We start from the raw sequence: 22,848 nt of genomic DNA, 5'->3' as shown, positions 1-22,848 counted from the left end.
ACAGGACATTGAGATACCACTACACACTTATTAGAGTGGCTAAAATAAAAAATAGTGCCGCAAGAATGTGGAGTAAATGGACCACACGTACATTGCTGACGGGAATGTAAAACAGTACAGCTGCTCTGGAAGATAGTTTGACACTTTCTTATAAAACTAAACATGCAACTACCTCACACCCCAAATTCATTTTTGTGCATTTATCACAGAAAAATGAAAACCTGTGCTTATGCAAATCATATACGTGAATTTCATATGAACTTTATTTTTAATAGCCAAAAACTGGGAAAAACTCACAAGTCCTTCAATGGGTGGATGATTAAACAAAGTGGGGCAGATCCATACCATGGAATACTACTCTGCAATCATAAAGAACAAATTACGGATACATGCGACAACTTAGATGGATTTCAAGGGAATGATGCTGAGTGAACAAAAGCCAACCCAAAAATGTGTACTGTGTGCTTGCATTTATATAACATTCCAGAATGACAAAATTCTAGAAATGGAGAATAGATTAGCTGTTGCCAGAGGTTTGGGATTGGGGGGAAGGAAGGGAGAGATGGGTGTGGCTATAACAGGGTAACAGGAGGAAACCTTGGGATGGAACTGCTCTGTATCTTCCTTGTATCAATGTCAATATCCTAATTATGATATGGTACTATATTTTTGCAAGATTATCACCATTGGGAGAAACTGGGTAAAGGATACACAGGATCTCTCACATTATTTCTTAGAACTGCATGTACATCTGCAATTATTTCAAAAATAAAAATTTTAATTAAAAAAAACTAGGGTGCCTAACAGTATGTCAGCATGTGAAACTGTGCATAGTGCATAACTCTGAAGAGGGGAATTAAAAAAATTGACATCAAGAGTATAGGGAAATTTTATATTTTATAAAATAAACTTATTAAATAGCAATAAAAGAAAAGGAAACAAACTATTAATTAGATTGCTTTCATTCAACTTTTTCATTCAAAAAATAACAATAAAAAAGGAGAAAACTGAGTAAAAAACAAGGTGTTATAGAACAAAGAATTAGGTGATACTATTTTGTTCAAAACAGATATAAATAGAGGGGCATAGGAAAGCTATTGTTCATTATACTGACAGTTATCTTCGACATTTCCATTATATGCACCATTTAATTATATTTATTTAGATATAAATGTAAATTAGGTATACATAAAAAGGCTTGTTAAATCTTTTCATTGATAAGTTAATACCGAAAACACTTATCAGAAAGACTAACACCATTGAATAGAAGCTAACATTTTCAAATTTCTAAAATTCTTTAAAAGTGCATTATTTAAAAACCAATAGTCACAGTTTTGTTGCCCGATAGCTGACAATGAGCCAAAATGTCAGTGGCTCAATTAAGAGTCCTTGGGCTCTGTTCAAGCCGACACCAAGCCATGCTGTTTATATCGATTTTGAGCACCCCTTTCCAAATTGGAAAAGGAAGCCATATCAACAACAGCTCCAAATCAATTGGCATATTTGAATTTCAGTGACCAAAGTATCTTTTTCTGTAGTTTATCACTACCTCTAGGAACCACTTGACACATAAAAATTTAAGGTGTTTCTTTTCATTATAGCTTCCATTCAAATATATACATATGAACATATGGCATATGTCATAGTTGTGGAAATTTTTCATCCTTTCATTCATTGTTGACAACTATAAATTTAGAGACATTTTAATGTAAATTTCTCAGCGCAATGGATCACTATGCATCTTTAAACACATCAAAGAACTGCAACCTCAATGCTTTAGAAATTCGGATTACTAACATGAATGCATCATTATTTTCCCATCAACAACAAATAATGAAATTAAGTGTTAGACTATGGACATTCAACTCAATTCTAATCTCGGATAAATAAGGACATATATTTGCCTATCTTGAAGATTCACCTCTATACATGCAGAACAATCAGAAATAATAATTATTTTTGTAAAGAAACACAGCAGACCTGAAATGAAAACCAAATTACTATTAACCAGGTGAGAAGAGCTGGTCCAAACAGTACATTTTAACTGTACTAGTATGACAATTATTTATCATTGGCCCCAGAAAACTTCCATTTCTATTAAGAGATATGTTTGAACGTAGAAAGAGTGCTAGGCCCCAAGGGAAAAAACAAGAGATGTCAAAGGCATGATACATTTGTTCTTCTAAAATCCAGTGGTCATTTTCCCCAAGCACAACTCTTTACTTGTATTCATTTATATTTTCCCACACTAACCCTAACATAACATGTACTGTCAGTATTAAAAAGAGAAATGTCCTTTGAACTTTTACATGGCTTTGGCCTATTTTAATGCCCTATTTTATGCCATGGCTGAGCATAATGGTTATCCTTAGAGGTCATAACAGAGGAGTGATAAGTGCCTATCAGAATTTCAGAAGCCAAAGTGGGATTTTGATTTGAAAAAGACCCTAGGTGATTCTGAGACTTTCCCCAGATTGATAATCAACTGCTTTAGGTTGAGAATCCACTGCTTTAGGCTTTGCTTTATTTTTCAGAATAAGCTGAAATAAGAAAGGACAAATAGATTTAAACACCCTCTGTATGCCTATAACCCTCTTTGCTAATGTTCTAATAGACTAATGACTTCCGTAATCGTCCTTGCATGGTGTCACAATCCATGAATAGCCAAATGCTTAAACGAAGATTTTTGGCTGCTAATTTATTACATGGATAGTGTTGCAATGCATTATTATTAAGCAAATGACATACTGACAAAGAAGTGTGATGAGTTTTCTTCATGATAAAGGTACAGGCGTTGTTTTCATCATTGGTATTGGCTGTGAGAGGCCCTGGGGAAATTTTGTATTGACCCAGCACTTTTAGTTAACAAAATGATCTGGAGAGCAACCTTTGTATTCCCTGATGTGGCAATGCCGTCTTCCTCTCCCTGTGCGCGCGCACACACACATTACCTAAATCATTTCTGCAGATGTGTGTGAACTAGAGTTATCTGTGCTCTATCTAGTCTGTGAAGGGCAATAACAAAATGTTACAACCCATTTAGCAATAAACTATGCATATTTTCTGCAAGTCTTTGCTTACATTTTATTTGCAACACTTCACCTCCCCTATAAATTTTATTTCATAGTCTTCAGTAATTTCTGGCAACATAAGTAGATACCCAGATGGCATCTCTGTTCTCCGTAAGCTAGAAATAATGTCTCAATATAAATTCCAATCCCACCTTTTTATGATTTAGATTCTAAATTTTAGAAAGCAGCAACACACACAAATATTGAAACAATACCTTTAGGTGAAAGGGATAGCAGCAAAATGTAAGTATGAGAAAGCAGCCTGTAATTTCATTGATTTGGCAGTAATAGAATTAAAAGGGATACCTGATGACGCAGGCGTAAAGACCGCTGTCCTGTAGTAATGTTGGCCGGAACCAAATGGAGTCTTCCTCCTTGCTCATTCTACTTCCATCAAATGCTATTGGCTCTTCAAAGTCTCCGGGACCAGAGCTTTTGTACCACATCAAACTGAGTCCAGCACTTTGGGCAAGGGAGTAATTTGCACGGATATAACCATAAAAGAGTGCACATTTGATTCGAACAGGCTCTCCCACCAAAACTTGATATTTCTTGATATCGACAGACCAGTCAGTGCATCCATCAGCTGTAATGAAAAAAGACAGGAAAAACATTAGAGAAAAATTTGAACTATCATTTCAGTCATCCATTCATTCATTCAACAGATATTTTTTGTGCATCTACATGGGACAGATTCTACTTTGGGCACAGAGGATGCAGCAATGAATAAAATTATGGATGACAATGAAAAGGAATTTACCCTGCTAACAACATATTCTTCATTTAGTCTGCTGGGATTTAATCTACATTTATATCAGGGTGCCATTATCAATTTATTGCCTCTCAGCTCCATATCCACCTTTTTGTCTATTCTGTGAAAATGGATCTGGGCCTTTTAATTATTTTTCCCTTTGCGAGTAGGTACTGCAGCTTTGTCAGAAGAGAGCACTTACCATTCAGTAAGTCATGGGCATGCCTGCCAAACAAGGCCTGGCTCTGAGCCCTGAGGGTGGGAGAACAGGGGGCTCTTCCTTGAGTGTTCTACCTCAACCCTAGAGTAATGGCAGCCATTCCTACATTCTTTAGGATACCTTTTTCTCCTTACTAGCAAATCCTTCATTATTCTAATCCTCCATTATATTTAATAATTCTTTATATTCAACCTTCCCTGGTCAAATTACTGTGTGGTTTCTCTCTCTGGTTGGAACCAGACTGATAAAATCAGAGATAAATGGTTTATAGCCAAACGAGGCAGAAAGGAAAAAAAGCAAAAGTGGGGAGAGTTCTGGTAGTGGTTTCACAGCCAGAGACAAAGGTAAACAGATACTTTACGCTGACTTCTCAGAGCATCACGGGATGCTCAGCATCAGGGGAAGTGTAAAGACGAAACCAGGGTAGGATATGGGGGTGGCGGCAGCAGAGGAGGTTTCGTTTTCTGGGTTTCCTGGAAGAGCCATCTTCCAAAGGTACCTTGACACTTTTTCTTTTTAACATTCATTCCCAATACCCACACAAAACAGTCCCCAGAGGGAACGTAAGCTATCCTTATCATCATCATGGAGAAGGAGTTGTGGATTTTCTGCTTAGATAGGGCAGTTCCTCAAATAAGAATGCCAAATAAGTTTGACATTCCCCAGAGTACACAAATGTTGAGCAAAAGGGCACAGACAGAGAAAAGAGGACCTATACCAGCAGTAGCATCAGAGTATTACAGTCAGGGGTTAATTCGTGACAGATTAAAAAGAGAAAAACCTAAAGGTCCTGAGAACAGGATGAACCATGTAGAATTCAATAGGAAAAAAAATGATCTGGATGAAAAGGAAAGTGTACAATAGAGCAAAGAATGCACATAAAGAATTAACTATCTACATTCATATTTTAAAATAATAATATCTAACTTCTAATGAGCACTTAACAATGCACCAAAGACTTTCCAAATTTTCATTCTCTTCACAGAACTATCCATGAAGTCTTTTGAATTTGTTGATTCCTCCACCTAGAACCTTTGTCCCCCAGCCAACTGCATGGTTTGCTCCCTGCCTTCTTCCAAATACCACTTTCTCAAAGAGGTCTTTTTAAACTGTCCTGTATGAGATAATGCCTTCCCATCCTGGTCATTTGACCAATTTATTCTGCTTTAACTTTTCTTCTAAGGAATTATTGCTATCTAATATTATATTATGCATCCCCTTGTTTGTTTTCTGTCCTCCCAGTAGAAAGTAGGCCTCTTCAAGATAGGAACTTTGTTCTTATCAGTCACTACACTAACCTCAGTGACCACAACTGTGCCTGCACAGTTGAGCTCAACACATTTACAAACTGAATGAATGAATGCATGAATGAATAAATGATTTAATAACCAAATTCTACAACTGAATAAGCTCAATTGATAGAAGTTGCATAGACAGCTAAGAAGTGGGAGTGCTAGAATTCTCACCCAGTTATGTCTGACCCTAGATTTCATTTTTTCTACCACCACAGTATGCTGTTCCCTAATAAAATTGTTTACAATTTTACACCATTCTGTGATTTAGCTAATTTCAATTACAAAATTTTTCTAAGATTCCTGTTCAAGAGTTGTATTGAGGTACTCTCTAGAGTGAATGTGCTGAAAGCATCTGAGTCATTTCCATCATCCCCGTTAATCAGTGCCACCAACGTTGAATAACATAAACAGGACAACAGAACTGGGCACAACCATAAATGTCAAGGTTGTGTAATTGTATGCAATATTTAACAACAAAATTTTGTATGTTTGCCCCATTGAATGAAATGAATTCTAAGTGGGGTTTTATTTTAAGCCATTAAATTTCTAGCAATAACTACGAAATTATGTTGCTTTATCACTATATGAATTTCAATATAATTCTAGAATCAAGTTATTGTAACTGAGGCCATCTGTCACAAAGGATATCACTGTCAGGGAAAAAGGATGAAACACCTTCAAGATAGTAGTATAAACGATGAGATGATATTACTCAAACTCTCAGCAGATTTGTAAGATAAAGCAAAATGCTTGAAGCTAAGAGCAAAAAGATTTAGTCTAGAAAGTTCTAAAAAGTGAGCAACAAATTAAATCAAGAGAACAGAGGGAGATTTGAGTTGGGAATAGATACAGATATCAATACATGTTTGTAGAATATGCTTTCTGAGAAAAATGTTGAAAGGAAATCATAAATAGTGCTGAAAATTAGAGCTATTCAGTACTTAAGTAATAGTCAGGAAAAAGTTTGAAATGACTCAAAAAGTCACATGCCAAGGAAAGCTAGAGGTGAAATGAAGAAATAACAATGACACCTATGACATCAAAGGAACTTTCTGGTCATTTTAATATGGAAATAGATGGGGGGATCTATGGCTTAGAAGGTTTTATTACCATTAAACTAAATGCATAATGTTCAAAAATAAATTATCAAATTATTAAGATGTTTTAATACCTTTTGGGAAAACATGGCAAATACTGTAAATAATAATTCAAGCTATTTTCAAATTATTTGGATAGGTACATTTAAATAAATGATGGACTTATGTCCCTTTTCAGCAATTAAAATAAAGCATGTTATTAAGTTAAAGAAGTGATGAGTGCTAATTATTTTTCCCTTGATAACATTTTGCCTCATTTGCACATTCTCTCTCTCTTTCTCTCTCTCTCTCATATTTTTTGCCTAAACCATTGAAAATAAGCTAAAGTACAGATAGGATAACATTTCACCCCTAAATACTTCAGTATGCATCTCCTTATGAATAGGGACATTTTTCTTGCATAGCTTTAAAGTTTTTCGTGTGTGTGTGTGTGTGTGTATGTATGTGTGTGTGTTTTAATCTTGTGTAGCAGGTCACCTCTACACTTAAAACGATAACTTAAAACCTAACTCTTGATGAATGGCATTACTATTTGATATTTTCAGTTTTTCCATACTTCAGAACATAAGCTCTGTTGACTTGGTAACAATCATTCCAAAAGCATCTTTCTAGGCACTGTTAATTCCATTATGTATGTTACCAGGTAACATTATTATATTTTTAATTATCACGAGTTAATTGTCTAGGCCAGTAAAATTTAATATGCTTTTCTCCCTTTCAGAATGAAATACCCTTTTCTAAACCTCTCTGTTCCAGAAAGTTTGCTATTGGTACTCTCCTTCCCTGATGGGAGGATTCCATGGAAATACAGTTCAATATTCATTCATAGTTTAGTGACTCCTCTGCAGTACATATTCCTTCAGAGTCAATAGCAATTTATATTGAATCCACAGAATTATGTTAGGGTGGAAGTAGGAAGTACCATATTCTTTCGCTTTTGTCACTACTCATAAAGTTCTCAGAGCTAACAGGAAGATGGTGATGGAATTAATACTCAAGACTAATTCCTTTACAGGGAGTTCATCCTGATGTACCATTTTATGAAAACAGGCTACATAGAGTGGAGGATGTGAACATATTCAAATGAGATTAGGGAAAGTATTTTTAATCAAGTCATTATTATGACATACGTAGGAGCTCAAAATATTTCCATGGTAACAAGTTTGAAGGTTGAATTCTTTTTAAAAAAGTGTCTAATCATAGAGCTTATATGTATTGCATCCTAATATGAAAATGTTAGACTTTATTTATAAAATTGTAAATTATATTACTCTTAAAGGGTCTACTTATTAGATACATTGGAATAGTGACAAAATAACTAAGACACCTAGGATAAGGGAGTAGATGCTATGGTTCCCCACCCTGATCCCCTTTGCTAACCTAATGATCCTTTCACCAGCTACTGTGAGTGTTGGATGCTAACAACTCACAGTAGCCCCCATTCTCTTGAAAATTACCCTCCTGATTGATAGGAGCCATCTTGCTGGGGAAGTTAAGTCCCCCCCCCCCCCCCTTGGAAGTGGCCCACTGGTAACAACTGATGTGGGTATTCAAAAGGCCAGCTCCTTCACCTCAATTAGGGACCACTCTAGTGTGCTTTATGCTCCAGAGCTCCACTGTGGATCTGGCCAAGTCTACAGCTTACCTGAGACCACTTGCTCACACAGCTTTTTCCCCTTTCCTGCCTTGCTTCCCTCCCTCCCTGAGAGGTTTACTTTGAAAAGTATTTCCTCAATATATTGTATACATACAAATTCCTGTCATGGGCTCTGTTCTGGGAAACCTGAGCTAATATAGATCTATATATTCATAGGAAAGCTGATTTCATTCCAGCATCTGTCCTAGGGGCTAGAGATATTGAAATAAATAAGACATAACTCTTATTTTCAAGGAGCTCATATTCTAACAGAAGAGACAGAAAAAGACAGAAATTAAAAGCACAATGTAGAACTGCAATGATAAAAAAAAATGCACAAGGCAGCTCAGGAATGTGTTCCTTGAAAGGGAAGTGTTTGAGGTACTATCAAAAGTTAAGAAGTTTGCCATAGAAACGGATAGGGCAGACAGATAATTGATTTGGAGGCAAACAGAAGAGACAAAGCACAGAAATAAGTAGCAGTACGGTTTTGCAGGAACTACAAGTGGCTTTGTGTTGCAGAAACAAATTTAAAGCAGGAAATGGCAAGAGAAATAAGAGGAAGGAAGCAGGCAAAAATAGATCACTCCTGTAACTAAGTTCCTATAATAAAGTTTATGTCTCAATCCGTCCCTGGTATTTTCTTTGGTCTCTCTGCTGGACCAGCCACTGTGGGCTGGAACAACTGAATACAAGCAGTGAGGGATAGGAATAATACTAGTTTATTCTGTAACTCACATATTTTGTCATAGACTGGAATATCTTCCCCAGGCAACTAAAAAAACTCAACAATGTTTGTCAAGGGATGGGATCTTTGAAGTGTTTATATAATCCCTTCATTTTCAATTTCTAGGCAACGGAAATGTTGAGAATTTAAAAAAAAAAAGAGTCAACAGACAGACCTAAAATGCATATATATTTATCTTCTCCTATTTGTTTTTAAATACAACGACCAAAAATAAATATTTGGCACATTGGCACCATTTGTTTCTAACCTTAGCGCACTTGGAAATGCTGAACTTCAGACATAAATGTAGCTAGCCAGTATAGGCCATGAGATAAGTGGCCTGCCATTTTGAACATAAGCCATCACATACACTGAACATAAAGGATGAAGCTAGGTATTAATTAGGTGATTTCTGCACTTTATCGGCACTAGCTGCTACTCTTTCCACATACGAACTCCAGCAATGACTGCTGACATCCTTTATGGGAGGAAGCCGCAATGCCCCCAAATTATCGGCAGCGATGATAGCAGTAAAATAGGATAAAATTAACGTTTATATTATACTTTAGTTCACAAAACAGTCTGTCCCCATCTCTACTTTCTGCATCATGTTTATCAGGAGTGGCACATTTCCAGATTCTCACCTTTAAAAATATGTACTGTGTAACAATTTCAGAAGAGCTCTTTCAAATATTTTGGAAAGTTGTGTGGATGGTAAGAATTGATGTTATTAAAAAATTCTGCCAATAAACATGAAGAACCCAGTTTCTAGAAGACCCTTTGTCTGATGAAGCCTGGAAGTTACCATCTATCACCCTCTCAATGTAGGACAACTCCAGGAGGACACAGGCCTTGGTGAGCTGTTACCATGTTTTTCTAAGACAATGTTTTTTAAAGATTCCCCTCTTGATCAGAGGACAGACAGTCCCATGGTAAATAGGATCCCGGTAGTTAACACTTCCTCACTTCTTAGCCTCCAAATTCTAACAAACTCTTCCCGAACACAAAAACACCCATGGGTTGCATAATGTGAGCTCAGTGAAGATTTATTTAAGATATTTATTTTCAAATAAAAAAAGAAAGAAAAAAAGGGAAGCTTATAGAAGAGTAAAAAGAGTAAAATTATTCATTCATAATCTACTCAAAGGAATCCCCTGTTGATATTCTGATACGTTTCCCCTTTTGTTTATTCAGTTTTTTTCACCTTTGAGATCATATGTTTTATAAAATTTGTATTGTGATATTTTATTTAAAATTTTGCATTAACCACAAAATTTCCACAATAGTGCTACATTATAATTTACTTAATTATTCTTTTCTTAGTTGACTTCATGTTTTTCTCCATGGTTTAACTGTCCTAAATAATTCTGTGATAAAATAGCTTTCTATACAAAGCTCTAGAACATTCCCCCCAAGAATAGATTCCTTGGGATGGAATCCCAGAAGTGGAATTATTGGATAAAATAATAAATGTTTAAGGCTTTATACATATTTTAAATGTTTATTTTTCAAAAAGTGTGTCATAATCTCTTGATATCTGTCATCTATGGAAATATCTATCTCACTAAAGATGCTAAGATTTTATTAACCCTTATGCACTGTTTCATAAACTGAGCACAAAGTATAGTCTGCACACTTGTGTCTTAAATTACAAAACTACAGCATTAGCATTAAGATCACTCATCTCATAATTGAATGAAAACTTGTCACAGCCATCATTTGTCACCTCTAAATCTCCGACTGGACCCATCCTACATATTGTGCTACATTCCATATTTCATACTATTTTTACTCAGCATTATACTTTAATCCATTCACTTCTGTATTGCCTTTCCAAAGGAAGATCATGTTAATGCAAACTTTTGCAACTCTTTGACTCCACTAACAGGGAAGCCTCTCAAAGTTGAGAAAACCAGTTGCATCTGTGCATATTACAAGTCAAAATAAGACAGTGGAGTGACCTGAGGTGTGGGAAAGGGATCTGCTGTCCAACTTGAGACCCCCACTTTTGCACGGCCATGAGTAGCCTCTCAAATTCCTGGTACTATTACTCACCTGTAATGTCTCCTGGCCCACTACAAACTACACCAGTGTTCTGTATTTGTCCTTATCTGACTGCTATTGTTCTTTTTCCTTCACTCGGCCACTACAGAGAGTGATTCTGTGAAAGGCTGTCTAGAGTTGTGGCCAGTGACAGGCTTCCCCAATAGCAAGCCAATAATGATGCAGACTCAGTACTTAGCCAAATCAAAAGGGAAAGGAAGCTATCTTTTTGAACAACAACATGGGGTTTACGTAAAGCAGGCTTGAAAGCAGTTTTAGGGGCATTAGATCTTCAGAGTCACAACCTATTTGCTGTGAGGTCACCAGAAATCCTACATTTCTGGAGCTCTTGAGTCCAGAGCAACTAGAGCATGGTTTTTTCTTTCCTGGGGAGTAATATCCAAGCTAGGCCAGAATAGCTACTCACTGGATTGGAGTAGCCATCTGGCCTTGACCCTTGATCCTCATAAATTTCTCATTGATGATCTAAAATATTTTTATATCTTTCCTGGTTGAATGCAATAAATCCCTTGTCCAGTGCAAAAGAAGGCCAGGCTATTATTTCTATTTTCAGAAAAGAAAAGGGGAGAAATAGACACTGGAGTTCTGGAGGAGAGAATCAGCAACACTTGGTTGTTCGTTCCTTAGTAATAGCCCCCTGCTTTGTTTTGGGAGTTTGAGGAGTGTTGTGCTCCTGATCAGCAGGGAACCCACTATATATCTTGAGATAAATATTCGTTTAGTGTCTTTGATCATAAGTGGACTATTTTATGATCAACAGAGATGCTTAATGCTTCCCCCAAATGCTTCTGGAACTAAAATAGTTGCCCTCCCAAACAGTGCTCCCCAGGGAAGGAATATGGAAATATACGTCTCTAAATGTAGAGCATTTTGGTCCCATTGCTTCTGTAAATCAGCTCTACTTTTACATTATGATATTATGGGGAACTTCTTCCAGACTTTTGAACCTATTTCTGAGTTGCTCCATCCATAAAGAGTGAGAAAGAAATCAGTCTTGAGTGTCAGAATGACCTCATTGAGGTCTTGGGAAATTTATTTACCTTCTCTGGGCCTCAGGTCACATCATTAATTCATTTATTCAGCAGGGAACTGCTGAATATTCAGAAGGCCAGAAACCTCTTCAGGTTCTGGGGATACAGCAGCGAACAAAACAAAGCTTTGACTCTCACAAAGAAGGCAGACAATAACTATAAAAATAAACTGTATCAGGAACAAAAATAAAGCTGATTAAGAGGTTAGAGGGCCTGGGACGGTGCCATCAACAAGGTGGCCCAAGAAGGAATCTTTGAGGAGCTGATGTTTGAGCAGAGTAAACCAGGCAAATGTGTTAGACAACAGTGTTCAAAACCGAGGTCCTTAGGTGGGAATGTGCCAGGTGTGTTTCAGTGAGAACAGGAAGGCGGAGGTGGAAGGATGGAGGAAGTGAGTGAGAGAGAGAGTGGCAGGAGACAAAATCAGAAAGGCCAGACACTCCAGTGCCCTTCCTTATTGGTAAAAGGTGAAGAGTCATCATTATTTCAGAGTTGAGGTGAAAACGAAGGAGAGAGACTCTCACTATGTACCACTCCTTGTTGTTTGAGAAGCTCCCCTGTGTACTTCCTTGCCCCTTCCTGGCAATACCATCCTTCAGGAGCTGGTGTCACACACATCCACAAGGCTACGCTGAAATCATAGTCACCATGTAGCATCAACATTTGAATCTACGTTAGTTTGCAGATAGGCTTTCCTGGATAATCAGATAGTCTGGTAAAGACAAGAGTGGCATGTGTTCTGTATAAAGGTATAAAACCCAATACTTAATGAAATTCTTCTGAACAAAAATTAACCAGAAGGGGCTCTGGAACCTATATGTGATTGACCATGGTGGATATTTTTTTAATTTTCTTTGTGAACATGCCTGTTACTGGAGATAGAAATGGGAAATGTGTGCAATAGTACAATAAAGCTGAATATGAGCTCAGGATAAACCAGACCCAAGTTCAAATCCCAGACCCTTCAAGCTGGTCACTTCAGCACTCTGGGCCTTCATGTCTGCATCTTGAAAAATCTACCTGGTGGGTTGCCCTGGTGTTGATAAAGAAAATATTACTGAACTTTGGGCTTGTGTTTATGCCTGCTGTGTGACCCAGAGGTGGGCAGACAGAGAGCTCTTAGAGAATCCAGAAGAAAGAACCAGAGCAACTACTTATTGGATCATTGGTCAGAAAAACAACCTGATGGTTAACTTGAACTGTGGGCAGCCTGTGACTCAACTGTACTATTTGGACTCAACAAATTGACTAGGAATTTAGCAATCACCATGGGCCAAGCGCCTTCAACGGTCAAGTCCTAAACTGACTACCAAGACAGGTTTAAACCAACCATTCACATTTCATTGTGAAACCTTCTGGCTTTGCCTTTTTATAAGCCCCATATTTCTTTTGGCCTGGGAAAGAGTCATCAGAGGGGCAGCTTTCCCTTGTGTGCACCCTTCAGTACATGAGTAAATCCTCAAAGCTTTGCACTACTTTTTTCTGAGTCATTCTTTGACAGTTAATCTGAAGACCTCATCCCACAGGACCTAATTAATCCCTTTGTGCTGGATCATGTTATTGCTGCCTTGCCTACAGTAAATTCAACTTCAAACTCATATTGTCTTTGAATCCTTATTTTATTTTATTAATGTTTAAAAGTGACATGAGAATGTTCCCAAAATAGTACCTGGAATATAGTGGATGTTCCTTTTTCCTAGGGGATAGAAAGGCCCTAGCATTTGGGTAAACACAAGAAGAATAATGTATTACAAGAAAACCTGGATTCTGACCTTTTTCTTATTATTCTTGGCATAAGGAATTAATACAGATATGTAACAACTTAAGGCACATGGTCCATATTTTAAAAGTAACAAAAAATAAATTTATGTTAAAGGATTTTAAAATTGTTCTATTATTTATTTATTCTATGTTCCCTATATAATACACACCTTTCTTAGTATTTATCACTTTGGATCCTTTTTGGTTTACATGTATTTCTTCATCAATGAACTGTGGGCACTTCAAAACTGAGACTTTACATTATGTCTGTGTCTATCTACATATCAATTTATCATCTGCCTACATATAATCTATCTAAATCTCTAATTACTATATATATATATCTGCTTTACAGTTGTTCAGACATAATAGACAATCAATAAATGTGTGTGAATAAACGAGTAATTGACTGAATAAAGGTTCATTTAAATTGGTATTGAAAATGTGTATCGTGGGTGTCAGCCCAATCATTAATGATTTGTTTCTAGGTATTTTTAGCCATACTAATTTTTTTTTAGCCATACTAATTTGGAAAAAAATTAGGAATACACAATTTTCCTTTCTTTATATATTGTAAAGCAATAAAATTTTTGACTCAGAACAGTTTGATTCCACAGAACTGAACACAAATCAGAACTCAGTAAATGCTTATTGATTTATTAAACATGATACAAGGTTTTACATTCATTCAGCCTACTATTATTCTATTTATTTAGTTCATGTATAGCTCCACAAAAGCCCTCTATTTGGATCACAAAAGTGATAAGGATATGTGCATACAGATAGGACAAAAAGTATTGTCAGCTTCAGGCATTTTATACATTTGGGACAAATGTTGGACACTGGATTAAATATCAACATGATGAACAACAAACAAAATAAACAGTGATCAAATTTAATCCCTTTCCCAATTTAGTGGTGCCTCACAGGGAAAGGCCTGTTGGATGGCAGGTCACCTGTTGGGAAATTTGATCCTTTAAAGAGAGTAACTGGGCTCAAGGCACATATTTACTTCTATTTTGTTTTAATTTTATAGCATAGTGCAAAACAGAATTATATTTTTAAAGATTGCTAGAGTTTATAACAACCTCAAATGGACTATTGTTTGCAGCAAGGAACATATGAAATAATCAAGTCAGTGTTCAAATCATGTTTCAGTAAGATTCCACATGTGGTTATTGAGCACCTACTATGTGCAGCTCACTGTTCTATAACAAAGATTACTGAGCCCAGCGTTGCCTTTGAGGAGGTTGTCTTCCAGTAGAGACAGGCATGTGGCCAACTATGTATAACAAGAGGGAGAGTGGTGAAATTCTAAAAGTAAAGACGGCCTTACTGAGAAAAGGCAGAGCAAGAGGTTTCTTCTCTCCCTCAACACAGAACTGTTTTTCAAATGGAGCATGAAATCTGACTGGGAAGATTAGAAATGATTTAAGAAAGAAATGTGATTTGAACTGTGCCTGAGGTCAAAACTTGATAATATGGATGAGAAAATCCCAAGCCAATGCAATTTTCCAGACAGGACAGGAAAAGGTAAGCGCTTGAAATGGTAGAATGAGGTGGGGAGAAGCAGGTAACCCAGATGAAAGTAAAGTCAGAAAGGTGGGTTTGGCAAGACACCCCGCCCTGAGATTCCAACTTAATCATGCAGTTTTCAAATGTTGATGTGCATCAGAATCACCTGGAGGGATTGTAAAAACCCAGATCACTGGACCCCACCCTCAGAGTTTCAGATTCAAATGAAGTCCGAGAATTTGCATTGCTAAGAAGTTCCCAGGTGATAATGCTAGTGCTGGCCCAGAACCACTAGGAGAACCACCGCTCTAGTCAATTAGAGAGGGGGAAATTATTATGTTTTAGGAAGATAACTCTAGTGGCAACATCAAGGATGGGTTGGAAAGGAGCAGATAGGGGCAGGGAAACAACTTAGAATGTTCTTAAAATAGGAAATGTGAAGAAAAGAAGGGGCGGAGCCTATGAGAAGGAAGCAGGGGGAAATTGTAGAAGTAGAATCAACAGGATTTGGAAATTAATTAGAATGAGAGAGGTGGGAAGAGTCGTCAAGGATGACCCTGAGGTTTCAAACCAAGATTCCCAAGAGGATTCTGATGTCATTAATGGGATTAAGGATCAAGGGGAAGTTCAAGGTCACAGATGACAAGTGTGCTTGGGCTTGAAGATGTGCTTGTTAGCTTACAACACATTTTCTGCCTTTATTATAGGTGTTGGTGCAGCAGAACTTTACTGCTTGCATTGTCAGGTCTGTAGAACAAAGGCACTTTTGTGTATCTTTTTCATATTGTGAGCTCTGCTGAGCACTCAGAATCCCCTGGAATTAGAGAGAAATTCAATGGAAATGGGAATGAAGTCTGTTGTATATTTTAATATGCATTTGCTTTCATATGAATAACATCATACAGATTGTCTATTTGATTAACTTCTTGCAGAGATTGCAGGGGAAAATTAAACACACACAGTTTGTGTATTGCCCCAAAAGTGAATTTCTGAGTGAGAATTTTTAAAAAGGTTAGAGCCATATTTTTTCTGAGTTATTTTGAGTTTATTTTTATCATTGCAGAGGCAGTCTCATGAAAATACATAATATGCTGTATACGTGTTAACTTGACACACAACTTTTATTCACCTGAACTCATACGTGTAATCGTAGATCTATTATGAAAGCAATTGATTGAAATCCTGCATTTTGTTCAGGATATTACAAGCCAGTATCGGTGGACTTCCTTTAGGATCTTTGTTTCTCATTTTTTGTCATGGCAATAAAATTAAAAGCTCATTAAATTTATGTAGTATGCTTTCATTTATGTAGTAATTTTATAAACACTCTCAGACTTGAAGCAGAGAAAAAAAAGAGGCAATAACTTCAGAAAAAAATCATGGGGAATATTTTACATCTTTTCATGTGTGTTCTAAGAACCAAAAAAACAAGGCAAATTCAAGTATAGAAGCTTGTCTTGAATCTTAAGCTCTCTGTTTTCCTGAGGTTTTGTTGACACACTCTCAGATATTTTCAACTACACATGGTAAATAGAAATCTATGTTAGAGAGTAGAAAATTATATTGATTCAGGTTTGGGGTTTTGTTTTGTTTTGTTTTTCTGTGTTTGGGAGAGCAGCCACTGAGTGGGGGTGGGATTTGTATACATGTTAGAGGGTTCATGAATCTGAGGGGACACACCGGGAAAAACTTTTAATACTGGTATCTATTAAATTCAAAGCAAATTGAAACTGCCAGTGATGAAAAGATCCTCAAGTACTGGCTTACGTGAGATTCTCTTTATAGTGTGCTTATTAATATTGATTAAATTGAAAACTGGAGGGATCTACTGGCCTAGCAGATGCTAACTCATAATATTTATTGCAATTAGTTATTATTATTTACATAGAAATTTAACTTCACAAGTGGCAGTTTGTTTTTTATATGATTAACTAGTAAATATCTTTAAAAGAGGAATACATCTTTTCATGGTTCATCCAGCTCAATATCCCTTCATGGCTGATGTGCCAAAAAGCTGTAGCCAGGTTGCTTGATATACCCCTCAAAAGTTAAGGCCCCAGACACCTAATAAAGCCTACTGCTCCAGTTTGCTAAAGCTGCCATTATGCCAAAAAAAAAAAGAAAGAAAGAAAGAAATGGATTGGCTTGGCTTTTTTATAAAGGGGATTTATTAGGTTACAAATTTACAGTTCTGAGGCCATAAAAGTGTCCAAACTAAGGCATCAACAAGATGATACCTTCACTGAAAAAAGGCTGATGGTGTCCGGAACACCACTGTCAGCTGGGAAGGCATTTGTCTGGCATCTGCTGGTCCTTTGCTCCTGGGTTCTGGTTTCAAAATGGCCTTCTCCAAAATGTCTCTGGGCTTCTGTCTCTCTTAGTTTCTCTCTCTCAGGCTCTGTGCATCCTTGCTTGTTCTCCCAGGGAGTTTCTCTCTAAGCATCTGAGGGTCCTCTCTTAGCTTCTCTGGGGTAAACTCAGGGCTTCATCTCTTAGCTTAGCATCTCCAAACGTCTTTCTGTCTGCATCTCCAAGTGTCTGAGTCTTTGTCAGCTCTGAGTTCTCTTTCTCTCCCTGAGCTCTCTTAAGGACTCCAGTAAACTAATCAAGACCCGCCTTGAATGGGTGAGGCCACATCTCCATGGAAATAATCTAATCAGAAGGTCTCACCTGCAGTTGGGTGGGTCACATCTCCATGGACACAACCTAATCAAAAGATCCCACCCATAATAAGTTTGAACCCACAAGATTGGAGTAAAAGAACATGGCTTTTGTGAGGGACATAACAGATTCAAACCAGCACACCTACCATGACCTTTCTCTTTAATATGCTTCAGACAACAGAATCTTATTTTTATTTATTTATTTTTTGGGGGGAGGGATGATTTTACAATATTAGGTGTGCCAACGCTGAAGGAAGAGGCACTTATTAATTCATTCATTCTTCCAACAAATATTTGCAGGGTACTCACTATACCCTAGGCCCTGCTGGGGCTGGGATAAAGCATTTGATAATCTTATTGCATATCATGTTGAGTATGCATTCCTTCCTTTATTCTAAATTCACAGCTTACTTTGCTCCCAGTGTATTGTCATGGAGAAATGGGACATTTTTCTCAAACTTTACTTCTTCTTTTCAATCTGGCATTCACAGATATTTTCAAAGCAAAACAAGGCAGTGTTATAGGTTGCTATTAGTGATCATTCATTAAGACGTTTTGTGCTTTTTTAATATTTCTTCTTTTATTATTCCCTGTTTTTCAAAGGCAAGTTCTTATCTTTGTATTTGACAGCAAGAGCCACATGCTGGCCTATATGGAGACCCACTCGGGCACCAAGCAATTATGAAAAATAAATATTTACTGTGAAAGTCATAAAGCCTGAACATTCTCTTTCTTGATTTCCATTACTGTGCCATGAAATAGTCAATCACCTATTCTTTTATTCTATAAATTGGGAAATACTGAATAATTCAACAGCTTTGAAATTTCAGAACTCCATTCAACAGAGTAGCTGTAGTCCTGGATCTCTATTTTAATATGCTGCCAGTTATTGCAAGCCATAATAGCACAATAGAGAGCCCAGGATGAATATCACTCACTCAGTTGTTTCCCTGAATGGCTTCAGGGTATGAAGGAAACTATACTACATCACTGTCCTCATAATGAGATCGTTCTGTTGGATAAACAAGCACCCTGCAGGCCCTACCTGCTGATAGCACCCAGTGAACCAAATATTTAACACTTTACACAGGCTCCTCCCTGCCATTCTTCAGTATTGCATGCATCATTTTCAAGAGAAAATTTGATGCAAAGAAGTAGAAAATTGAGCTACTGACTCCTGGGTCCATTACTACAACCTGGGTTAGTAACAAAGCCTCAATTCAATTTCTGGGTCCTGTGAGATAATAGAAGTTTCAAAGTTCTTAACAAGATTGTGGAAATATGAATTCTTGTTCTATCTGACCAATCTACACATGGCATTTTGCAAAAACCAGTCTGCCCAAAGAAACTACTGGAAATGGAGTTAATACAGCACTTGCTCATTTGCTGGAAATAGTCACTGAAAAAACTGACTCATGCAGAAAATGGAAACTTTGTATTCCAGTGTTTAAAGGATGACACCTTTGCTTGGAAACATTTTGGGCCCCAAGGGCTCATGAAGAAGAAAAACAACCCAGCTCAGATATAATACACTTTGATAGTTCCCATGTGTGGGGATGTAAGAACACCAAGTTTGGTTGAGTTGTATGCTTGTGTATTTGTGTGTGTGTGTGTCTGTCTGTCTGCTGTTGTTGTATCCCATAACTTCAGTGCTACAATGTTAAAAACCTTTCTGTCTCATACTTTTCTTTCATATACTGTACAACAGAATGTCATCAAAGGCAAATGGCAGGCTCATTTATCAATAGTTCATTTACATAACTCTTATAAAGGAAATACATTGTCATCAGTGCTTTAATACTACAATGAATACCACACTATGGGGGCATTAAATTTTCATAGAGGAGTTGAAAAAAGGCTTTTATGGGGGTGTGCAAGGGATGGAGCTTTTGAGATTCATCATGGATTTCATGGTAGCAATTCCAAAAGGTGAGAAAACGCAAGCTAACAGTGTGAGTAGTGAGATGATAGGGTTTATTTGGAAAAGAAGAATGGTTTGGATAAAACATAGCTTGTGGACCAGGATAGACAGCAATGGAGGAGGCAGTGGAAGTGGTAGGACCATTTGTTTATTTACGTGTTCCCATCCCCAGACCAGCAGTCACGGATTTGTGCAACGTTGGCCACCTAACCAAGAACAGCCAATTCCTTGGAAATCAAATGTTATGTTGGTTTCATGAGAAAAGATGAGCTGGCCCAATCAGATTCCTCCTCTCTGAGTAGAAGCAAAGAGCTTAATGCAGATCTGGAGCTACAGAAGCAGTGATGATCACATGTAAGCCAAAGTTACAAGGGAGGAGAAACTATGAATAAGTAGAGAAAGCCAGTCTAAGAGATCTGAGAGTGGAGACAATGTGCAGAGAGAAGTTGAGAAAAAAGTAGAGAAATCGGGAGACCCATTAGGAAAAGAATAAGAGATAAAAGTAAATCCTTAGAACTTCATCATGTCTGCTTTTTAGTTCTCAACCCAAACCCCATGCATCCTTATACTAAAACAGTTTTTAAAGCAATTTGAATTGGTTCTGAACTTTGCCCTAAAGAAGATACCCATTAAATATTTTCATAAGTGGGATCATAGTATAAAAAGCAGGATTTTGGTTTCTGTGAGTTTTTTGTTATTATTATATAATGTGCATTTTCTTTAAATATTATTTGAAAAGATTGCTGTTAGTGGCTGTGTATAGATTCACTCTATAAATTCATCATACTATTATTAGATATTTAGGTTGTTTTAATTTTTATTACAACATACATACAGCACTGTGATCTATGTCATTTTATATACCTCGTGTTTGACTTTCTGATTTTGCCTTCAGCTTGAATATTGAAATGAGGATGACTGGTTCAAAGCGTATCACATTTTTTGCCAAATTGCTTCCAGAAAGTTTGTGCCAATTTATATTACTGTAGACAGTACATGACAGTATACGTTTCACACCATCCAAGCTATATGAACTATATTTCTATACCATTGTATTCTCTTCCATTCGATGCTCTTTCTACTCTTTCCTTACCTGATTATAAATCCACAAAGAACAACAACAACAAAAACACACACGGAAAACCAGTGGCCCTGATAAGATTTTTTCCAGTCTATATTTCTCTAGACTTTTCCTTCAATTTGAAATATACAGTGATAACTCTGATGTCTATATGTCTGTCTGGGTTACTCTTTGGTAATTTTCAAATCCATCATCCATTTGTAAATTGGATCTTGGTAAGTCCTAAGTGCAGAGTTCCTATGATTGGCATTTATTGATGGGAGGAGAGTTTGTTTATTTATGTATTCTCTTACTTACATGCCTTAAGTCAACCTATTAGGTCATAACTGGCAAACTCTTTTAACACAATTAAATGTTGCTGCTAATGAAAACATTTTGCTATCTATCCGTGTTTCACTAGCACACACTGATAAACAATTTTAAATCTTTAAACTTACATATACACAAGGAATAACAACACAAAAAGAAGAAAAAAAAGTCCCATACTTTCTCTTTTCCTGAGCATGTTTGTAGAGCAGCTAAATCTAAAATCGAACCAAAAGTCAAATGTTAAAAATTAAGTTAAATCCATTTCAAGAATGATGAATTAAAATAAAAGTATCACCCTACAATAACAGCGAAGTATTCATGAATTAGTATAAGTTAAAGGTAGGTCTTTATATTAACTTGTGAAAGTCATGTATACTGGCAAATGCAGAAGCACATCACTTATTATTTTGAGTTTCCCCACAGGAAAACATGCCATTGTAAATTTTCATGAAGTAACATTTCCGGGCAGATTCAATGACTTACATAAACAATTAACATTAAGAATAAACTCATGTAGTAACACCAATGCTAACTGGTTTCCCCCTCATGACTTCTAGTCTTAGGTCAGCCAAGCATTTGCAGAACAAAACACAAACCAGTAAATCCATGCACTACCTTACCCCTTCAGCTTCATTTCTAAGGGTGAAATCTGCTTTGTGCCCATTTCAGAAGTGACATAATTCCTATATTTTTTCCTTAGAATTAACTTGATGACTTTTACAATCCCATACATTCCTGTTCAATTCTCATTAAGGAAAACTCATAAAGATGGACTAATATGGGCCCCTTTTGTGTGCCACGGATTTGAGTTCACTGGTATATTCAAACATGGAAGGCAGACAGCAGCAATTCCCCAGAGCTATCTGGGGGGATCTACTCCCAGCTCTCTTGCACCTCTGCACAGTTACTCTGATCAGTGTTCCACAGTATAACAATATCGACACTAGTTCACTGAGTTTGGGATCAGAGGGTCCAGCTGGGATCAGCTTGAGAGTGTTACCATAAACAACGACTACAAAACCTTGGCGCCCTTGTAAGACATTCACATCGGAACATTAAGCAGTCACAGTAATTCATGTAAACTAAATGGCCTCTAATTAAGGCATAACCTTTTAAATAAATTAACCGTTAGATATTTGAAGTGTAAAGAAGATAGTTCTTTATTGGACTGTTTACTCCTACATATATAAGACATTGTCTTCAACCCAGTCATATACATTCATTCTTTATGTTTATTTCTTATTCACTTAAACACATGTAAGCACTCTTTGCAGTTTGGAACTGACTGTCCTCCTTAAACTACATTCTAAACAAACCAAACAAATGGGAATAAATGAGATTAAAAAAATAACTATTAGAAAAAAATATCAATTGAGTCTCCCTGAACACTTCCATGTATGTGCTCCAAAGGGAGACAGAAAATATATACAATTTTAAAACTTGGTTCTATGGTATAGATTCTTCTTGTGGATATGATGAATGCAATAAAATTCCATTATAATGTGCTTGCCTAGGTAATCGATTTGATTATGATGTATATCCAAATTATGTTCTCTGATATATAAGCACAGCTAAGCATTCTATTCTACTTCTACACTGTGGAAAGTCCATAATACAGTTACTATCTTCCTCCAGGGTTCTACTTTGTTAATTGACTATTAGAAAATGTAAAGGAAGTGTGTAGCAAGGAACAAATGTCAAATTAA

The 22,848-nt window shown here is 36.8% G+C and overlaps 1 protein-coding gene across 1 annotated transcript in view; it reads right to left on the bottom strand.

Annotated features, from left to right (window-relative positions):
- The window catches only part of IL1RAPL1 (interleukin 1 receptor accessory protein like 1), a 1,449,662-nt gene that overhangs the window by 744,720 nt on the left and 682,094 nt on the right, over window positions 1-22,848 (bottom strand). Inside the window, exon 3 of the mRNA XM_037821603.1 lies at window positions 3,378-3,657. Coding sequence (XP_037677531.1) covers window positions 3,378-3,657 — 280 coding nt within the window. The remainder of the gene's footprint in view (window positions 1-3,377; window positions 3,658-22,848) is intronic.

This window comes from Choloepus didactylus, chromosome X, assembly GCF_015220235.1.
Source record: "Choloepus didactylus isolate mChoDid1 chromosome X, mChoDid1.pri, whole genome shotgun sequence".
Classification (NCBI taxonomy): domain Eukaryota; kingdom Metazoa; phylum Chordata; class Mammalia; order Pilosa; family Megalonychidae; genus Choloepus; species Choloepus didactylus.
This window is presented reverse-complemented; position numbering and strand designations above follow the sequence as displayed.